Below are 16,776 nucleotides of genomic sequence, written 5' to 3'. Positions count from 1 at the left end.
CGACATCTTCCTTGGGTACTCTATAGAAAATTGGTAGAAGACAACCATTTTATTTTTGCCTATCCCCATATTTTGTATAGAAAAACAAAAAACAACAAAAAACAAAATACTCTTCCTGCTTCTTCAACAAAAATGGCAGAATTCTGTACAAGTCTTTATGGCTCTATTTAAGCTATTTCAGCTGTGACATCAGCCACATTTGACTTCTAGAATATTTAGCAGATGGTTTCCCAATGCAGAGTGCAGACAGTATGGTAGAAAAGGATAGGAACCTAATGAAGTTGTTGGAAGGGTCCTTGTAGCCATTATGGTATCCCTCTTTGGTTGTGCTGTAGCTTTTGCTCACCATGGGCATTCCTGGATGCCCTTCGTCATCTCTCACTTTCATGGACATGTACCTTCCGTCTCTCTTGTGTTCTGCCTCTGTTCTGGGTAGCTTCTGCTTTCCAGTTGAACTCCGATGACTGAGATCCACCCTCACACCCCTTCCTGCTCACCCCAGCCACTTTTGGTTTGACTCTTTCATTCTTTGTATAAGATTGTATCTTCTTGAACCCCAAGATTGAGGCTCTTGGCTTCCAACCATCTGATTCTCCTCCTCATCTAAGGTGAACTTCATTTGTCGCCCTCCATCTTGTGGGACTTTTAACTATGGACACAGTGTCATCTCAGCCATGACTTCTCTCTGGCGTTTGGATTCATTAGGCGTGACAGTGACCTTAATGAGTCATGGAACTCTTAGGGCGTCTCCACTCCATGTCAGCAGCCCATTCAGTCTGAATGGTACTTTCTAGCTACCTGACAGATGGTATTAATCCCATCCCTCCAGTGTCTCTACTTTAAGCATACTGTTCCTCATCTTTCTACAACACTCCATGCAGTATGTCTGTAACCCTTGTGCAACCTTGTCTTTCACAGCATTCTCTCTTTGCCCAACAAAGGTTTGACGGTCCATTGCCTAGAAACCATTTACCCTCTACTCCCAAGTTTCCCCTTTCCTAGTGAGCAAAATATAATGTAATTAAGATTTAATTAAATCCATAAGCTATTACTTTCAATGAAATAAGTCTAACGATAACCACTGTCTAGCTCACCTACCTTGCAATTGCACTTCTGCAACTCATTAGACAGAGGGAACAGACTTCCATGCTCGTAGGCTGCATTTGGGAACATGCACGCTAATTTCTTGGGTATCTTTAATAGCAGTGTAGTACTACCATTTAACCTTTGTTTAATTCATTCTCCCACTACCTGGGCCATTGTTCAATGCCCCATCATTCCTTGAGTCTTGTAACGTTCTCACCTCTTTCTCTTCCTCAGCTGGTTTATCTGGTTTCTGTTTCCCTGGTGGAATGTGGCAGCTTCCCACAGTGTACTTACCAAGCTCGAGAATCCGTTCTTCTTGCCCTCCCGTTAAGATGACCTCTCTCCCGTCCTGAAAACCACTCCTGTTTTAGGGGGGCACTTTGTCTCGTCTGAGATCCTGGCTCCAGGAATTATGTGCTTTCGCTCACACATCATAGGCTGATATCTGCCAGTTGTCCATCGGTTTGAAAACAGGCCATCCATCACTCCACACGCCTCGCTACCTCACGTTCCAGCTCCCTGCTCCTTTTGCACCAGGACAATTTCACCTGCTTAGATCATCCTTTAAAAACCACTTCGCTGAGTTTTCATCCCTCACCCTATCTGAGCAGCATGTGGCATGATCCTCAGTCGCTTCATAGTACTAAATCCCATGAATAAATGCAAGGGTTCCTTTCACTAGAATTTAGCTTCACGGTGGGTAGATCATTTGCCCACTCCTTAAAACATAGTCTTCCCTTGCTCTCTGGAACCCCAGGCTTCATCCCCCACTTCCTACCACCAATAAATTTTTGGTTTTTTTTGTTTTGTTTTGTTTTTGTTTTTTGTTTTTTGTTTTTTCCAGACAGGGTCTCTCTGTGTTAGCCTTGGCTGTCCTGGACTCGCTTTGTAGATGAGGCTGGCCTCCAAATCACAGCAATCCACCTGCCTCTGCCTCCCAAGTGCTGGGATTAAAGACGTGCACCTGGCAACCAATGACTTTTTGTTCCATGTTGTTCCTGGTTGTTCCTTACTGGACGGCATTCTCACTGTTGACCTCTCTTACACCACAGTTCAAGACAGGAATTATCCTATTTTCATTCTTCAGTCATTCCCTTCTTAATAGCCCTAAAGCTCCAATAGCCCTGATTATCCTCTGTTCGTGCTTTTATAAATGTAGAAGTCTTTTGCATCCAACTGCCTCGCTGTTCCACCAATCCTTAGGTCTATATTCTGATATTGGTGTCCATAAACCCCATATTATCTGTTCTCTGCGTTTTCTCAGCTGACTAACTAGGTTTGCGTTTCAGTGGAAACAATCTAAAAGATGTCCATACGGTTCTGACCGACTTATCTTTTTACTCCCTGTCAAAAGCCAAGCACCTAGCCACCTGTGGATAAGTGAAGTCCAAACAGGTGTCGTAAACCTAAACTATTCAAAATTGAGCCCTCCCTTCCTGCCTACCACTCCCCCCCCTTCCTGCCTACCACTCCCCCCCTTCCTGCCTACCACTCCCCTCCCTTCCTGCCTACCACTCCCCCCCTTCCTGCCTACCACTCCCCCCCCTTCCTGCCTACCACTCCCCCCCTTCCTGCCTACCACTCCCCCCCGCTTCCTGCCTACCACTCCCCTCCCTTCCTGCCTACCACTCCCCCCCCTTCCTGCCTACCACTCCCCCCCCTTCCTGCCTACCACTCCCCCCCCTTCCTGCCTACCACTCCCCTCCCTTCCTGCCTACCACTCCCCCCCCCTTCCTGCCTACCACTCCCCCCCTTCCTGCCTACCACTCCCCCCCCTTCCTGCCTACCACTCCCCCCCTTCCTGCCTACCACTCCCCCCCCTTCCTGCCTACCACTCCCCCCCCTTCCTGCCTACCACTCCCCCCCCTTCCTGCCTACCACTCCTCTTCCTCTCCACATCTTGTTTATGGTTATAGCGTCCCCATCTCAGAATGTTCTAATTCTCTTTCTTTTTCCGTTTCTCTCCATCCTACCAATCAGCTGTCCTGTAAGTCATCTTCAAATTAACCTGAACCGTGATCCACCTCCACTCCAGCCTGCTGTCTTCCAATCGTCTCTGTGCTGCTCCACTTTCCCAGCTACCCATCACCTCTGAACTTGTAACTCAAGTTCTAAATGTTCTGTTGCTTATTCTACTGGAAGGAAAAAAAAAGCTCTTACAATGTCCTATAAAATTCAGGAGTCTGATCTCTTAATTCACCTTTGCTAAAGAGACAGGATGCTAGAAGGGTTCCAAAGATTCCCGCCACCAGACTAACAGTTTGCATGGCTCCTTCCCCTTCAGTGTGGGTATAACCTGAGGAAATGATAAGAAAACCACTTTGTCCAACAGATCAGCTCCATCCTCTGGTAGTGGGGTAGCCTCTTGTGCACTCTATATATTAGTGGCCAGAACACCATATAATCTACTATTGAAACTAACTATGTATGCCAAGCCTACCGCTAGCTCTGAAAAAGCAAGCTACTATGTTGGAACATCTACCGAGACAGTGTTATGGCTACAACTTGAAGGTGGACATAGAAATCTGAGCCTCACTCCAACTGGTAACATGACATAAAATGGAAACCTCGATCACCTAGCCACAAGGGAATACACTTCCCCAACTCTCATAAGAAACTTGCTCTTCTCTAAAGCCTCCCTGAGAGAATGAGGTTGTACTACACACCCTGAATCTTGACTTCCACTTGGTTAGACCCTGATGATTTCTCATCCACCTAGCCTATGAAATCGGGCTGCTGTTTTGAGTTACTGATTCTGCGAGGATGAGCTAGGTTGTATTGTAAGATTCACATGTGTCACTTGTGCTGGATAATTTTAACTGTCAAGGTGACACAGCCCAGAATCACCTGGGAAGAGTATGAAGAGCATGAATGAAGAATTAACTAGATCATATTGGCTTCTCTGTGGGGGCTGACTGAGTAACTGATATAGAAAGACCCAGACCACTGTGGGTAGCACCATTCCCTATACTGGGCCCTAACTATAAACAAACAAACAAACAAATAAATAAATAAGTGACTATGTAGGTAGGGAGAGAGAGAGAGAGAGAGAGAGAGAGAGAGAGAGAGAGAGAGAGAGAGAGAGGAGAGAGGAGGGAGAGAGGGCTTGCTGTCTTTATCTCTTTCTGTGGATTGAAATGGCTCTCTGAACCTGGAACTTCTAGTCAAATTGAACATTTCTCTCATGTTTCTTTTGGTCAGGAAATTTAATCACAGAAATAGACACGAAACTAGGGCAGTCTCCTAGCCTTTTTCCCCAGTAGCTACCTGCCCTCTCTACTGTTCTTAGAACATGGAAGTGCCATTTCATTTCAAGGCCTTTGAGCCCTCTACTTCCCAGAATGCTCTTCCCTCAGGGAGATGTACTGCTTACTCTCTTCTTCCTCTTGGTGCTCGTTGAAATGTCATTTTAGAGACCTTTCCCCACCTCTGATTAGAAAGTAACAGCCTCAACGCAGCCCTTGTTTATCTGTCTACGCTAATTCCTTTCCTCCAGAGATCTGACCATCTGATATGTAGCTTGTTTGTTTGTTTCTAGAATTGTTATAGAATTTTCATAAAGACAGACACTTTAGTCCTTTTCTGCATTTCTTTCCTGTGACTGAAGTGATTAATAGTACAATTAACAAGTGCTTTTAAACTAATGACTATTTTCTATTAATCTTACATTATTTTATATTTCTATAGAATTTTTATGGATTTCAAAGTATAATTGGTGGGGGGTGTTGCTAAATTAGAAAGTAAAGAAAATGTCATTTGGAAAACTGGAAGATTTTTATTAGTGAGTCACAGAGAAATTTAAAGCAAACCCAGAAGCAATTAAGCCTGAGAATGTGTGTCATGAACGCTATTCTGCCTCAGAGCACAGTACGTGCCTCTTGTAATTTAAAACCCATTGAATTTCTGACTGTACAGGTTTGAAATTCATTATACTTTAAAATCATGTTCTCACATTGTAATCTTGACCTTTTGGTTCTGGAATTCTTGGAGAAACCTCTTGTACTCCTTCCTACTATTAAAAGCTGACACCAAACTAAAAAAGCACCAAGCAGTCTGATCAAGAATATGTACGTCAAAGTCTTGCTATTACACACCAGCTTACTATCAGTACTTAATAAGCGAGGGCATTTTGATTAACACTGAAACATTTGAAGCCACTCACGTAACTTCCGTAGAAGGAACGAAGTCTTTGCATAGCTGCCATGGTAATGTGCACCGGCCTTAAAGAGATATCCATTCTTTTCTTATATTTTTATACTTATCTAGTTATTTGTGAGTGTGTGTGAGTGTGTGTGTGTGTGTGTGTGTGTGTGTGTGTGTGTGTGTGTCTGTCTATGTGGGCATGTGCACATCACAGCATGGACCTCAGAGGACACCATGCAGGAAAAAAACCTAACTTCCTCTGTGCAGGCTCTAGGAATCACACTCAGTCACCAGGCATAGTGGCAATCACCTTTACCAAGGAAGTAATTTCATCAACCCCAATTTTTTTTTCTTTCAAAAAAAGTCGACACTTAGAGAAATTGAACAGCTGCTTCTTCACCAACCCTGCAAAATCCCATCCTTGATAGCCCCATCTACCTCTTCCAATAGCCTCTTCCTACGCATGGAACCCTCCGCCCCACCCGTTCTTTTCTTTACTCTTCCTCATATGAAAATTGCTAACAAGTAAATGTCATAAAACAAAGCAGAAGCCTAGCAACACTTCCTTTTCTGTGTGTCTAAATGAATACTCCTGGCAGCAGATGGCCGATTTACTTACAGTTCCAGTCCCAGGTCACCGATGTGGTAAATTCATTTTGTATCTTTGAATGTGCAATTTTCCATGCAGTTTGATGACCTGCACCCCAATGTCCTGTGGCCTTTTTTGTTTTCATCTTATAGATGAGATTTGTAATGTCTTTGGTTACTCTAAAAGTATAGTGCGTAAGATAAAAATGTATACTTTGAGTCTGGCATCCCAAGGAAATTTTAAAAATTAGATTTGGTTGAAATGGAAGAGAAACCTTTTAAGATGAGCTTCATTATATTCCCAGACAAAATTGTTGTTTTGCTTGTTTTTAGTGTTATCACAGAAAATGCCTGTCTTCTTTCCTATTTTACTCAACTTCGTAAACTAATACACTAAAAACATTTCTTACATTTCTGTAAATTATAACCCACAACTACATTCTCAGGAGAGCACCAGGATCAGACTGCAGGTCTGGCCCATCACCTCAAGGAAACCCCTCCCGCTGCCTGTTAGCTTGGATCACCATCCAGACCATCTCTGTCACCAAAAGATTGATTGTTTCTTTTAATAGATTTTTAATTTTTAAAATAGAAATTGAGCACCAGAGTTCGTGTGAAAGTCAGACCTCACTCTCTACTCAACCGTGAAGAATGTCCTGTCCATTGGCTAGATCTGGGTAGGGGTTTGAAGTTTACTACACCTATTGTCCTTGGCTGGTGCCATAGTTTGAGCAGGACCCCTGGGCCCAGATCTGCCCATCATAATGTTCTTCTTGTAGGTTTCTAGGACCCTCTGGATCCTTCTATTTTGCCATTATCCCATGTTTCTCTCACCTAGAGTCCCAATAGGATGTCCTCCCCTCTGTCCCACTTTCCTTGTTCCCTGGATGGGGAGACCTGGTGGCACTAAGAGGAAGGATAGCAGGCTACCAAGAAGAGACTTGATGCCCTATGAGCATATACAGGGGGAGGAAGTCCCCCTCAGTCACAGTCATAGGGGAGGGGAGTAAGGGGAAATGGGAGGGAGGGAGGATACAAGGGATGGGCTAACCATTGAGATGTAATATGAATAAATTAATAAAAAAGAAGGGAAAATAAAATAGGAATTGAACAATAGGTATTTAATAGTCTCTAAGCCTTAGAGATCAGCTCTCTTCACTCAAATACATAAAATTCTTACAAGTTTTAGTGTGTATGAAGTTTCTTTCTCTTGATAAATGATATTCCATGGCATGGATGTCCCAGTTTATTTAGGAATTCATATTAAATGACATTTGAGGTGCTTTCACTGTCTAGTGATTATAAATAAGATTTAACTTTTTTTGTGTACTTTTGAACTTTATTCTCTTTTTGTTTCTTCAGGATTTGAGCATTGTGTTTACTTAGTAAGTGGGTTTGTGAGAAACTGCTGTACCTATTTCCATACTAGCACTCTGAGAGGACATGGGTCAGTGCACAGCTCTCCTGGCTGCCTGTGGAAGCAGCATATTACAGTGGCTTTAATTTTCATCAAAGTGTACTTTCTCAGCTGTAAATGATCTTGTCACATGCTTTTTGCCATCTGTATACCCTCTTTTTGAAATGTAAGTGTTTGAGTATTTTACAAGTTGATTATTTAGGCTCTTGCTTTGTTTCATTGCAGCAGAGTTTGAGATCTGGCTATGTAATTTTAGATTCAAGTTCTTTTTCACACACCCCATATTTGGAATCTTCCTGCTACTCAAACACTTGTTCTTCTATGTCTGTGGAGCTAACATTGTCAATTTTGATGAAGTTCCATTTCTTCTTTCCTTCTTTCTCTGTCTCCCTATCTCTCTGTGTCTCTGTGTCTCTGTGTCTGTGTCTGTCTGTCTGTCTGTCTCTGTCTCTGTCTCTTTCTCTCTCTCCCCCACATCTCCCCCTTTCCTGTTCTCTCTCCCACTGCTTTGGTTTTTTGAGATTGTCTTATTATTTAGCCCAAGCTAGCACTGAATTGGCCGTTATCTTGCTGTCACTTGGGAAATGCTGGCTTTACTGTAATTAGCTCCCGTATCTTAATAGTTTCTTCTTCTCCTAGGGCATGAACTTGGTGTTACATGCTCTTTGCCTAAGTCTGGTTCACAATTTCTCCTGCATCACATTTATAAGTTTTGCTTTCCTGGACTACTCTACTGTTCAGTAAAGGTGTGGAGTTCAAGCACAACTTTGTTTTTATTACAAATAAAGATCTAATTGTCTCAGAACCATTTACTGAAAAGATTTTTCTTCTCCGTTGACCTGCTCATAACTTTTCCAGAAACCAATGAGGTATATTGCCTTCCTTTCCCCTTATTTAGCTTTTACTAATGCATCTGTGCTCTCTTCAGAGCTGCATGGTTTCTATAAGTTTCTAGAATGTCTTGCAGTCAATTCTTCACTTTTTCATCTTTCTCAAAGTCATCTGCCCATTCTATTTCCTTTGCCTTTCCTTGAATGTCATAAATCAGTTCAAGGAAGTCTCCAAACACTTGTCTTGGACTTTGGTTCTTATTGTACAGAATCTATAGATCAGCTTGGGCAGAGGAGTCACATTTACTAATACTACATCTCCTAGCCTTTATCAGAGTGTGTCTACTTTTCTAGACTTTTCTCATGTACAGCATTAGTATTAATAGGTTTTTAAGAACAAATACTTTTTATAATTTTGAAAAAATTAAGCTTAAACTTCTTACTTATTCCAAACCTCCTGTAAACATATTTAAAACTGTGTTTTCTAGTTCTTTGTGGCAACATGTTTGTGTTTCATCCTTTTGTCTGGTGAGACCCTGCATTCAGTTCCCAAGCCGTGCGTTCTGTGGATCCATCTCTCCTGTTTATCATCCAAGTACATGGAGACCTTTCTGATGATCTGGCTTCTTACATCACTTCTCAGGTCCCCCGGACCCCTTCTGCCTCAGATCCGCAGCCAGGAGGAGGCTGAGAGTCCATCTACAACATTAAGAGCTCTGCTTCCTTCCCTCTGTTTTATCCGTGAGCTTTCTGGCATTGCTCTGCATCCCACAGCTTCCTCCTTGTTGGCTTTCCTTCATTACTACTTGCCCGTTTTTACTATAGAAGTCCATCCTCCTTCTGGGGGCACATGGCAGGAAAACAGGGATGAAGGAGATGTGAAGAGCATCATCCCACATAGCTGAAGTCACATCTTCCCATAGAGAGGCTCTCCTTGGTTAATTCATTGGAGTGTGTGAATTTTAAAGTGGCCCATGAGTTCTGGTTTCATCCACTTCCATCGCCACTACCCACGAGTGTCATAGCAAGATTACGTGGGCCTAAAACACAAGAGAGGGAGAGAGAAAAGAGATTTTCTTTCATTTTGGGGTATCAGGAGCTCTAAATGCTATATCCTAAAGCCTGAGCTAACACTGGACATCTGGACTCTGTCTACACTAAAGATAATCTCTGACACTTGGGCTGTGCTTAGTCTAGGTCAAGGAACATGAAAAGGGGAAACAGCAGTGTATAGATGTTGGTTTGCTGGTATTTGAGATTTTGACTTTCACCTCTCATATGTCTGGTGCTATTTATTTTTAAATATTCTCAAACATGCTGTCTGATCATGCTTTCTGCACAGACGCTGTATCTCCTTCAGTGTGGGATAGTATAGTAGCCCTCCTGCATTGCCTACAACTGCAGTTCAACTGGCAGATTATAATGTCCTGGTGTAACTTGAGTTTCTTCAGATTCCTGACAAAGGCATTTCTAACGAGTCAACCTTGTTTTCTTACCTTGCTGATTCAGTATGGCTAAGTTCAAGAAAAGCATTTATGTTTCACATTTATCATTGAATCAACAGGTTTTTTTTTTCAAATAAAATTTATCACTTATTTGAATTTAGAAGAGTGAAATTTGCTTCTGTTTTTGTGCCTGTAGAATCCCTCATGTCTCAATGGCATTGTTTTCTGCAATAAGGAGGTATTTACAAACCAGTGAATCTGAAACATGGTGGCCAATATTTATGCAATGTGCTTTTTTTTTTTTTGAAGCCCAAGCTATATAACAATACTTTTCTACTAATGTATAACTAATAACAACCATAACAAGAGTACTCATTACTATATGGTAAAGCATACTCATGTTGAATAGCAGAAATTTTGGGTTTTGTAATAAACCAGGATGCTTTACAATGCTAGAAGATCCTCATGAAAGAGGCATTGCCCCTTCTTGGTCACATAGTATTTATTGCACAGAAGGATACTGGAGTAGCCATGGGGCTTGCTACTCAAAGCTCACTGTGCTGTCCATTAATGCATGCTCTAGGAATTCTGGGACTGGCAAGGTGCTTCAGATGATGCACGCTTGTCCAGCATGACCGAAGCCCTGGGTTTGGTCCCCTGCTCTCCTTAAATCAGGCGCTGTAGCATCATGCTGCTCTAATGATAGCACTTTTGAAGAGGAGACAGGAGAACAGGATTTCATAGTGAGTCCAAGGCAAGCCTGGGATACATGAGACCTTCTCTCAAAAAAGAAACAGCGGCTCAGCTGTTAGGAGCGCCTGCAGAGGACTTGAGTACACACACACACACACACACACACACACACACACACACACACACACACACGTACGTACACACATACACACACACACACACGTACATACACACATACACACAAAATAAATCTTTAAAACAAACATCCGTTGTCTAGCTATGAGGTAAATCAGCATGAATCGAAAGGCAGAGATTTCCATCAGTAGACTGCATGGCTCAACCTCTAGCTCAGGGTAAGCAATGGCTAACAGCCTATAATAGGAGGAACAAAACAAAGTAGTAAAAAACAAGGGTGAGGGCAAGAACCTGGTGTGGATGGGATGTGAGAGAAAAATAGAATAAGCAGGTTATTCACGTAGGACGCAGGAGGAGGGAGGAAGCTACTCAAGATGCTGTTTGAGGGAAGAAAACATTTAAGAGACTCCAGACAAAGTAAGGGTAGAAATGGGATACTGGGGGCTTAGGCTATGCAGTGAATACTTTCTACATGTGAAGACGTGGAGGGTTTGGCTTAAAGTTTAAACACTGTAAAATAGTGAGATTAGAAGAAAGGGAAGTTGTGTTAGAGCCTCATAGAAGAGGAGTTGGATCCCGTAGAATTTCTGGGGTTTAAGTTTACGTTTATGAAGAGGAAAGATAAAAATCCCAGGGTGCCACAACAGAGTGTGTAGGCGAAAATACTGAGACCCACTGGAACCTAATCCTTAACTACTGGGAAGAATTCTGTGGCTTTGAATATTCATGAACGTCATGTAGCACACAGATGTCTCTGTCTACCCAATCCTCACATGGACTTCTCACTTCCATGCGCCTGGGGTTAATTTAGCAGTATAATTATATGAACCAGAAAGACTCACCGTGTCCGCTACATATGGCCTTTGTTTATTTTCCTGTCCAGATGAGATTTTCGTTTCCGAGCTACATGTCTAGATGGCTTAGGTGTAAAGCATGTCTCAGAGCTGCAAATCCCTGCGTATAACACCAGAGCTGCCTGATGCTCACAAAGCCTGACAGTGCTAATGACGGCTTGCCCCTAGATGTTTGCAGAGGCATTTGTTGGTTTGCATTGCAGTGGCATTTCCCAAAGAGAGACATTATTTGCGTCTCGATGTTTAACATCTTCTGGGATGTTTTGCTTTCCTTTTTCTCTTTGATCTGTTAAAAGGATGGCAAAATTAGGTAGGAAAGAAACTTAGAGGATGTGTGTCATTAAAAGACCATTTTACATTCCCTTCTATCTTCTAAAAAATGTATGTGACTGAATATTTCCTTAGGAAACATTAGGTGGGGTATCTTAAAGTCAGACTTGTAAGAACCGCCATCCCTATTGGACTCTGAACACCAAGGTGGGAAGGGTGTATAGATTCGTGTTTCTTTCCTTCCACACCTTGACACAGTAAAATATTTAGCTCCCTTTGATGATGGAAAAGAGAACTTGCATGGTGTGTGTTGTCCTTCTTTTTCTTCTCTCGTGCTTTCCTGGATAGTAACCAGCCAGCAATGTGCTACATAAAAGGACATGGTTTTCTCTCTTCATGTGTGTAGAATGCTTTAACCCTTCAGTCACTGCATGAATTTCTAGGATATGCAGAGATTACCTTTGTGTTTGCCTCAATCAAATTTGTTGCTCAGTTACTCCCCAAGTTTGGTTGGCATTTGGCTTGTTTGGGGTACATGAAGATGGGTAGGTGGAGGAAGTATAAGGGGAAGAGCCTGCATCATACCTGACTATTTTCTTACATGTACATCAAGTATTGCCCACTGATGTGTAAGGGTGCCCAAGAAATGATTGTAGCATGGGGCTTAGAGTGGTTTTGTTGTTGATTTTTAGTCAGTAGCAGTTTGAATTCTGCTTTTCCGTAATAAAACTGAACCCAGAAAAGTAGTATGCCTTAACACAAGGAGCTAGTCCATAGATGAGCTGGGAGCACAAGTGACGTTTCTTGGTTCCTAGTCCAAAACTCACCTCAGTATATTATTATAGAGAAAATGATACATTTTCAAAAGTTAGATTCTAATAGGGTTTTAAAGCTAACTAACAGTTAATCTACTGCTGCTAAAGCCTTTTCCATCTGATGATAAATAAGCTCGAAGCATAGTTAAACTTCATCTGAGGATGAAAGTTGGTGTGCTGACCACAATATTTCTAATTCTTTTGAAATTAAGAACACACATTAATAATACGGTATTGAAATAAAGGAAAAGCTGGGTTTGGTTCTCAATCTGAAAAACAAACAAACAAACAACAAAACACATATTTCTAAATCTTTAAGAAGTTTTTGTTTGTTGGCTGGTTGTTTTTTTTTAGTTTTTATTTTGTTTTTGTTTTGTTTTAACAACCTTTAGTTACATGAACTGTGGTCAGCTAAGAGAGGTGTTGATGGCTGTGCTCTGGAAGGAAAACTTTTCTAGAACAAGTAAGAACCCAAAGTGCACTTTACAGTTTAGTTCAATCAAAGGCTGAACCAGGGTGCAGTTCTTTAGTTTATACCTGATTCACCTCTATGAGTTGCAAAGCTCAGGTGGGGCATGCACTTCTGAAAACTCTAAACAGATGCCTATGTAAAGCGATTTGGATGGGACTTCTACAGTGTCAGCAGTTTTGGGAAGTTTTCAGACTTGCTTTTATGCTACTCAGTAGGTAAAAGTCTATAGGACAGTGTCCTCAACCTCTGGGTCATGACCCCTTTGAAGGTTGAATGACCCTTACACAAGGGGTCGCCAAGACCATCAGAAAACATAGACACTTACATCATGATTCATAACATAACAGTAGCAAAATTAAAGTTTTGAAGTAGCAAAGAAAATTTTATGGCTGGGGGCAGGGGTCACTACTGTACGAGGAACTGTATTAAAGGGTCACAGCATTAGGACCGTGAGAACCACTGCTATAGGCCAGAAAGTAGGAAACACAAAAGCAGGTAAGTCATTAAACAAGTAGCCAGATGCTTTTAAAAGGGAACAAAAGATCAGAGCAGTGGTTCAGAAATGTGTACACACACACACACACACACACACACACACACATGCACACACGCACGCACACACGCCACACGCACACAAGCACAGGCATACACACATATAGGGGATGCACACACGCTCACATACAAATATTGTCTGTTAATCTGCCTTAGCATTTCGAGCATTGGACTGCAGAAGTGACTCATTTTTGCTGTCCACCATTATGATCTCAGACTGTGAGCATTCAAACACTTGAAATAAAGATGCCCAGAGCTATCGTAGGCTTTTGTCACAGTCGCCCTATGCGCTTCAGTACCATTCCTGGCGAGGACTGCATTACATGTGATGCACGCTGGCGGCCATGGAGGCTCCAGTTATGGCTGCTGCTGGACAGCCGCTGCCACCAGGGTGAAGTGGGCAGCAGGTAGAGAGCTTTGTCAGAGAGCAGGCTGGACACCTCCCATTCCTGGTCTCTCAGAATCTAGTCTGCAGAAAAAGGAACTGAGTCACAGCGGAGGAAGACAAAGCTTCCTGTGACTTGCCCATACTTTTATTGTGCAGCCCTAGAAGAGAGTGACTCGCGCACCCAGTGTCTCAGTCTTCAGATGTAAGGTGTGCTAGTTGAGAGAGAAAACCCAGGGTGTTATGCATAGGCATTACGTTTCTTTTAAAATATATTTTATTAATTTATTCATATTACATCTAAATTGTTATCCCATCCCTTCTATCCACCCATTCCTCCCCCCCCCCCATTTTCTTCTTACTCGCCCCCCCCCTCACTGACTGTGGACAAGCTCTGTGTGCGTAGGTAAAGATATTCAAATAATTCTCTTTGAGAATTAGAAGATGTCAGTGTGGTGAGAAATCAATCTCGAGGGGGAAGTCTGCACCCCAGGAGGAAACAGTGATCAGTAGGTAGTACCAAGAAGGATCATGATTGAACCTTTTAACTACAGGTAATGAAGAGTTATTCAGAAATATGCCATTTTATAACTTGGAACACCTTGTTTTGACATTTAAACAGAAATTGATAAAATGAATAATTTAAAACTGTCTCAGAATTAGTGCTAATATTGTTTTCTTCACTACCACAGATCATATTTTACACACACACACACACATACACACACACACACACACATACACACACACACAATCAATGCTTTCATATTTTATTTAAAAATTGAATTTTAATTCTTATTGGTTTTCAAATTATAGGAAACATTTATTCCACACCTTAGAAATTTAACATACAGCTTAAGAGTAAATAACATTTTTCCCTATGTGAAGCCTGTTTATTTTATTATAAAGTGATGTTAGTTGTACAAATATCACCAGGAATTTTCTTTTACGGCTTCTTTTGCTCTGTTTTAATTTCTACATTTTACTTTACTGGAAGAAAAAAAATCACTATGATCTAGTAACACAACTGAGCATCATTTTCACTTAATTTACTCATTCTTCAATTAGCATTTTGATGAACTGCGTTTATTTTCTTATTTCTTCTTATGATACCCCTTATAACAACACAGGGATATTCAGAAGGCGTTGGTTAAATTATATACAACATCAAAGCACAGATTAAAAGTAAGCAAACTTCAGAGTAGGACACACTAGAAAAGACTATCAGTGTCTAACCGGAGACTCTGAGCCAACAGGGCTTAGAAGTAGTTATAACACGCAGGACCCCTGGAGTTGCACAACCCGTCTTCTTACAAGGCAAAAAGGAAACTACGTGTCATGGTGTTGGCATTTCCATGGTAGAGTGGAACTATTTATTCTGCATATATTTCCTGCCTAAGGAGAAAAACTAGAGAATCTTCAAGCTTGATGGGCTGTTAATTTTATCATGCATGCCTTATTATTGCCAAACATAGTATTTTATACCAATGAAAATTATGATAATGAAAATCTTACCAATAAAACCAACACCATCATTAAGTGCAGAAGACTCACTCAGCTACGAGCAAATGTGAAGAGGATGAGGGTTGCCTCTTTGTTCTTGGATAAGTCATTTCTGCTTTCTAAAGAATGAGCTGCTCTCCTAAAATAATTGCTGGGACACAATCGTTACTTTTCTCCCTTAAGAAAAATATATTAAAGAATAGAAACGTGTCCCATTTTGGAACTGGTGGACCAGCTCTACCAGTATCCGTAGATGCTTCTACTTCTGAGATAGACGAGAGCTTTAGCTTCCGTGCTTGGGAGAGGGGCGGCCAACAGTTTATGCAGTTGTAGAGATTTGCTTCTGTAATACGGGGTTTATAACACCGTGTAGGGCTTTCATCTCCCGCATAGCGTTTTTCCTGAGGGTGCTCCTGAGAGCCTTCTGGAAGGTTCATCTTCACACTGCAGTCCGGGGCTCCTACCTCGTGAATTCATGAAAATGACACAATATCGGCAACATGATTTTCTGTACATTGAGCAGATCCGTTTAAAGGAAGTAATAATCCGTGGTTTTCCTAAGTAAATAACTGCTGGATGTGTTATAAGACACTTACCTTAGTGTTTCACTGATTTTTTTTTTTAACCCGCAGAACCTCAGATGGTGGCAAAGTGGTCGGCACCATAGAAGTCCGCCTCATGAAGATGGGGGAGACTGAGGATGGGGACAGCGACCACATCACGACAGATGTGCAGGGACAAAAGGTAGGATTGAAGTCAGCCCCGGTGCACAGATTAAATTAGAAATGATAATCTTTGCCAGACGCCTGAATTGCCAAAACCCTGTGGGGTTTGAAATCTCATTATTCAAAAGCTAAATGAGACTTCATCCCTGGAATTGAAGCACGATGCGCGCATTTCCTCTCGGAACCAGCGTGCCCACTCACGCTGAGCTGCAGAAAGCTTTGCGCCGTTCACTTTGCGCCATTCAGAAACACCTCTCCCTCCCGTGCCAGCTCCCATGTTGATATCATCTCTTCTCAGCCGGAACAAAAGTATTGATCATTGTTGCATTCCGTCATAGCTACCCCGAATGAGATGCAGGGAGGATTCCGGGAGGGTGACTGCCAAGAGTAGCCCGCTCTTTATTCCCAAAGACATCTTTGGAAAGAGATGCAAGTTTAATTTCATATGCAAGAAGGTATATTTAACAAGAGCTTTGTAGTTTATGAAATTGCAAGGGGGGGTGAGAATAAAACAGAGGTATAGATCTGGAGGCAGTTCAATGCCAACAATGTAATAATAATAATTTAAAAAAAAACAATGTTGTTGAAGAGATGTCTGCATGGACTTTTCTAATTCTTCTCCCTTTTCTGTAACAGCAAACAATATAATTATCATCCTAAATTTTTTCTTACAAGTGTTTTTTTATGTATTAAAGCAGTTGGGGTACACAATTTGGGCTTAAAAAATTTCCTGGAGTTTAGTAGGAAATGATTTTATGTTACAATTTTAAGGACAAACTCATTTTTCATAATATAACTTATATTTTTTCTTGAATGAACATTTTAAAGGATAAATACTTCTATGACTTATTTTCTAGTTTATT

The 16,776-nt window shown here is 41.6% G+C and overlaps 1 protein-coding gene across 11 annotated transcripts in view; it reads left to right on the top strand.

The window, feature by feature from the left end:
• INPP4B (inositol polyphosphate-4-phosphatase type II B) overlaps positions 1–16,776 on the top strand; it is a 336,841-nt gene that overhangs the window by 127,229 nt on the left and 192,836 nt on the right. For all 11 annotated transcript variants that reach the window (XM_084755321.1, XM_084755319.1, XM_084755320.1 and 8 more), the window contains one exon: positions 15,821–15,932. In XM_084755321.1, coding sequence (XP_084611447.1) covers positions 15,821–15,932 — 112 coding nt within the window. The remainder of the gene's footprint in view (positions 1–15,820; positions 15,933–16,776) is intronic.

This window comes from Acomys minous (assembly GCF_964271855.1).
Source record: "Acomys minous genome assembly, chromosome: 14".
NCBI lineage: Eukaryota > Metazoa > Chordata > Mammalia > Rodentia > Muridae > Acomys > Acomys minous.
The sequence above is the reverse complement of the archived record's forward strand: the minus strand, read 5'-3'. Positions and strand labels throughout refer to the sequence as shown.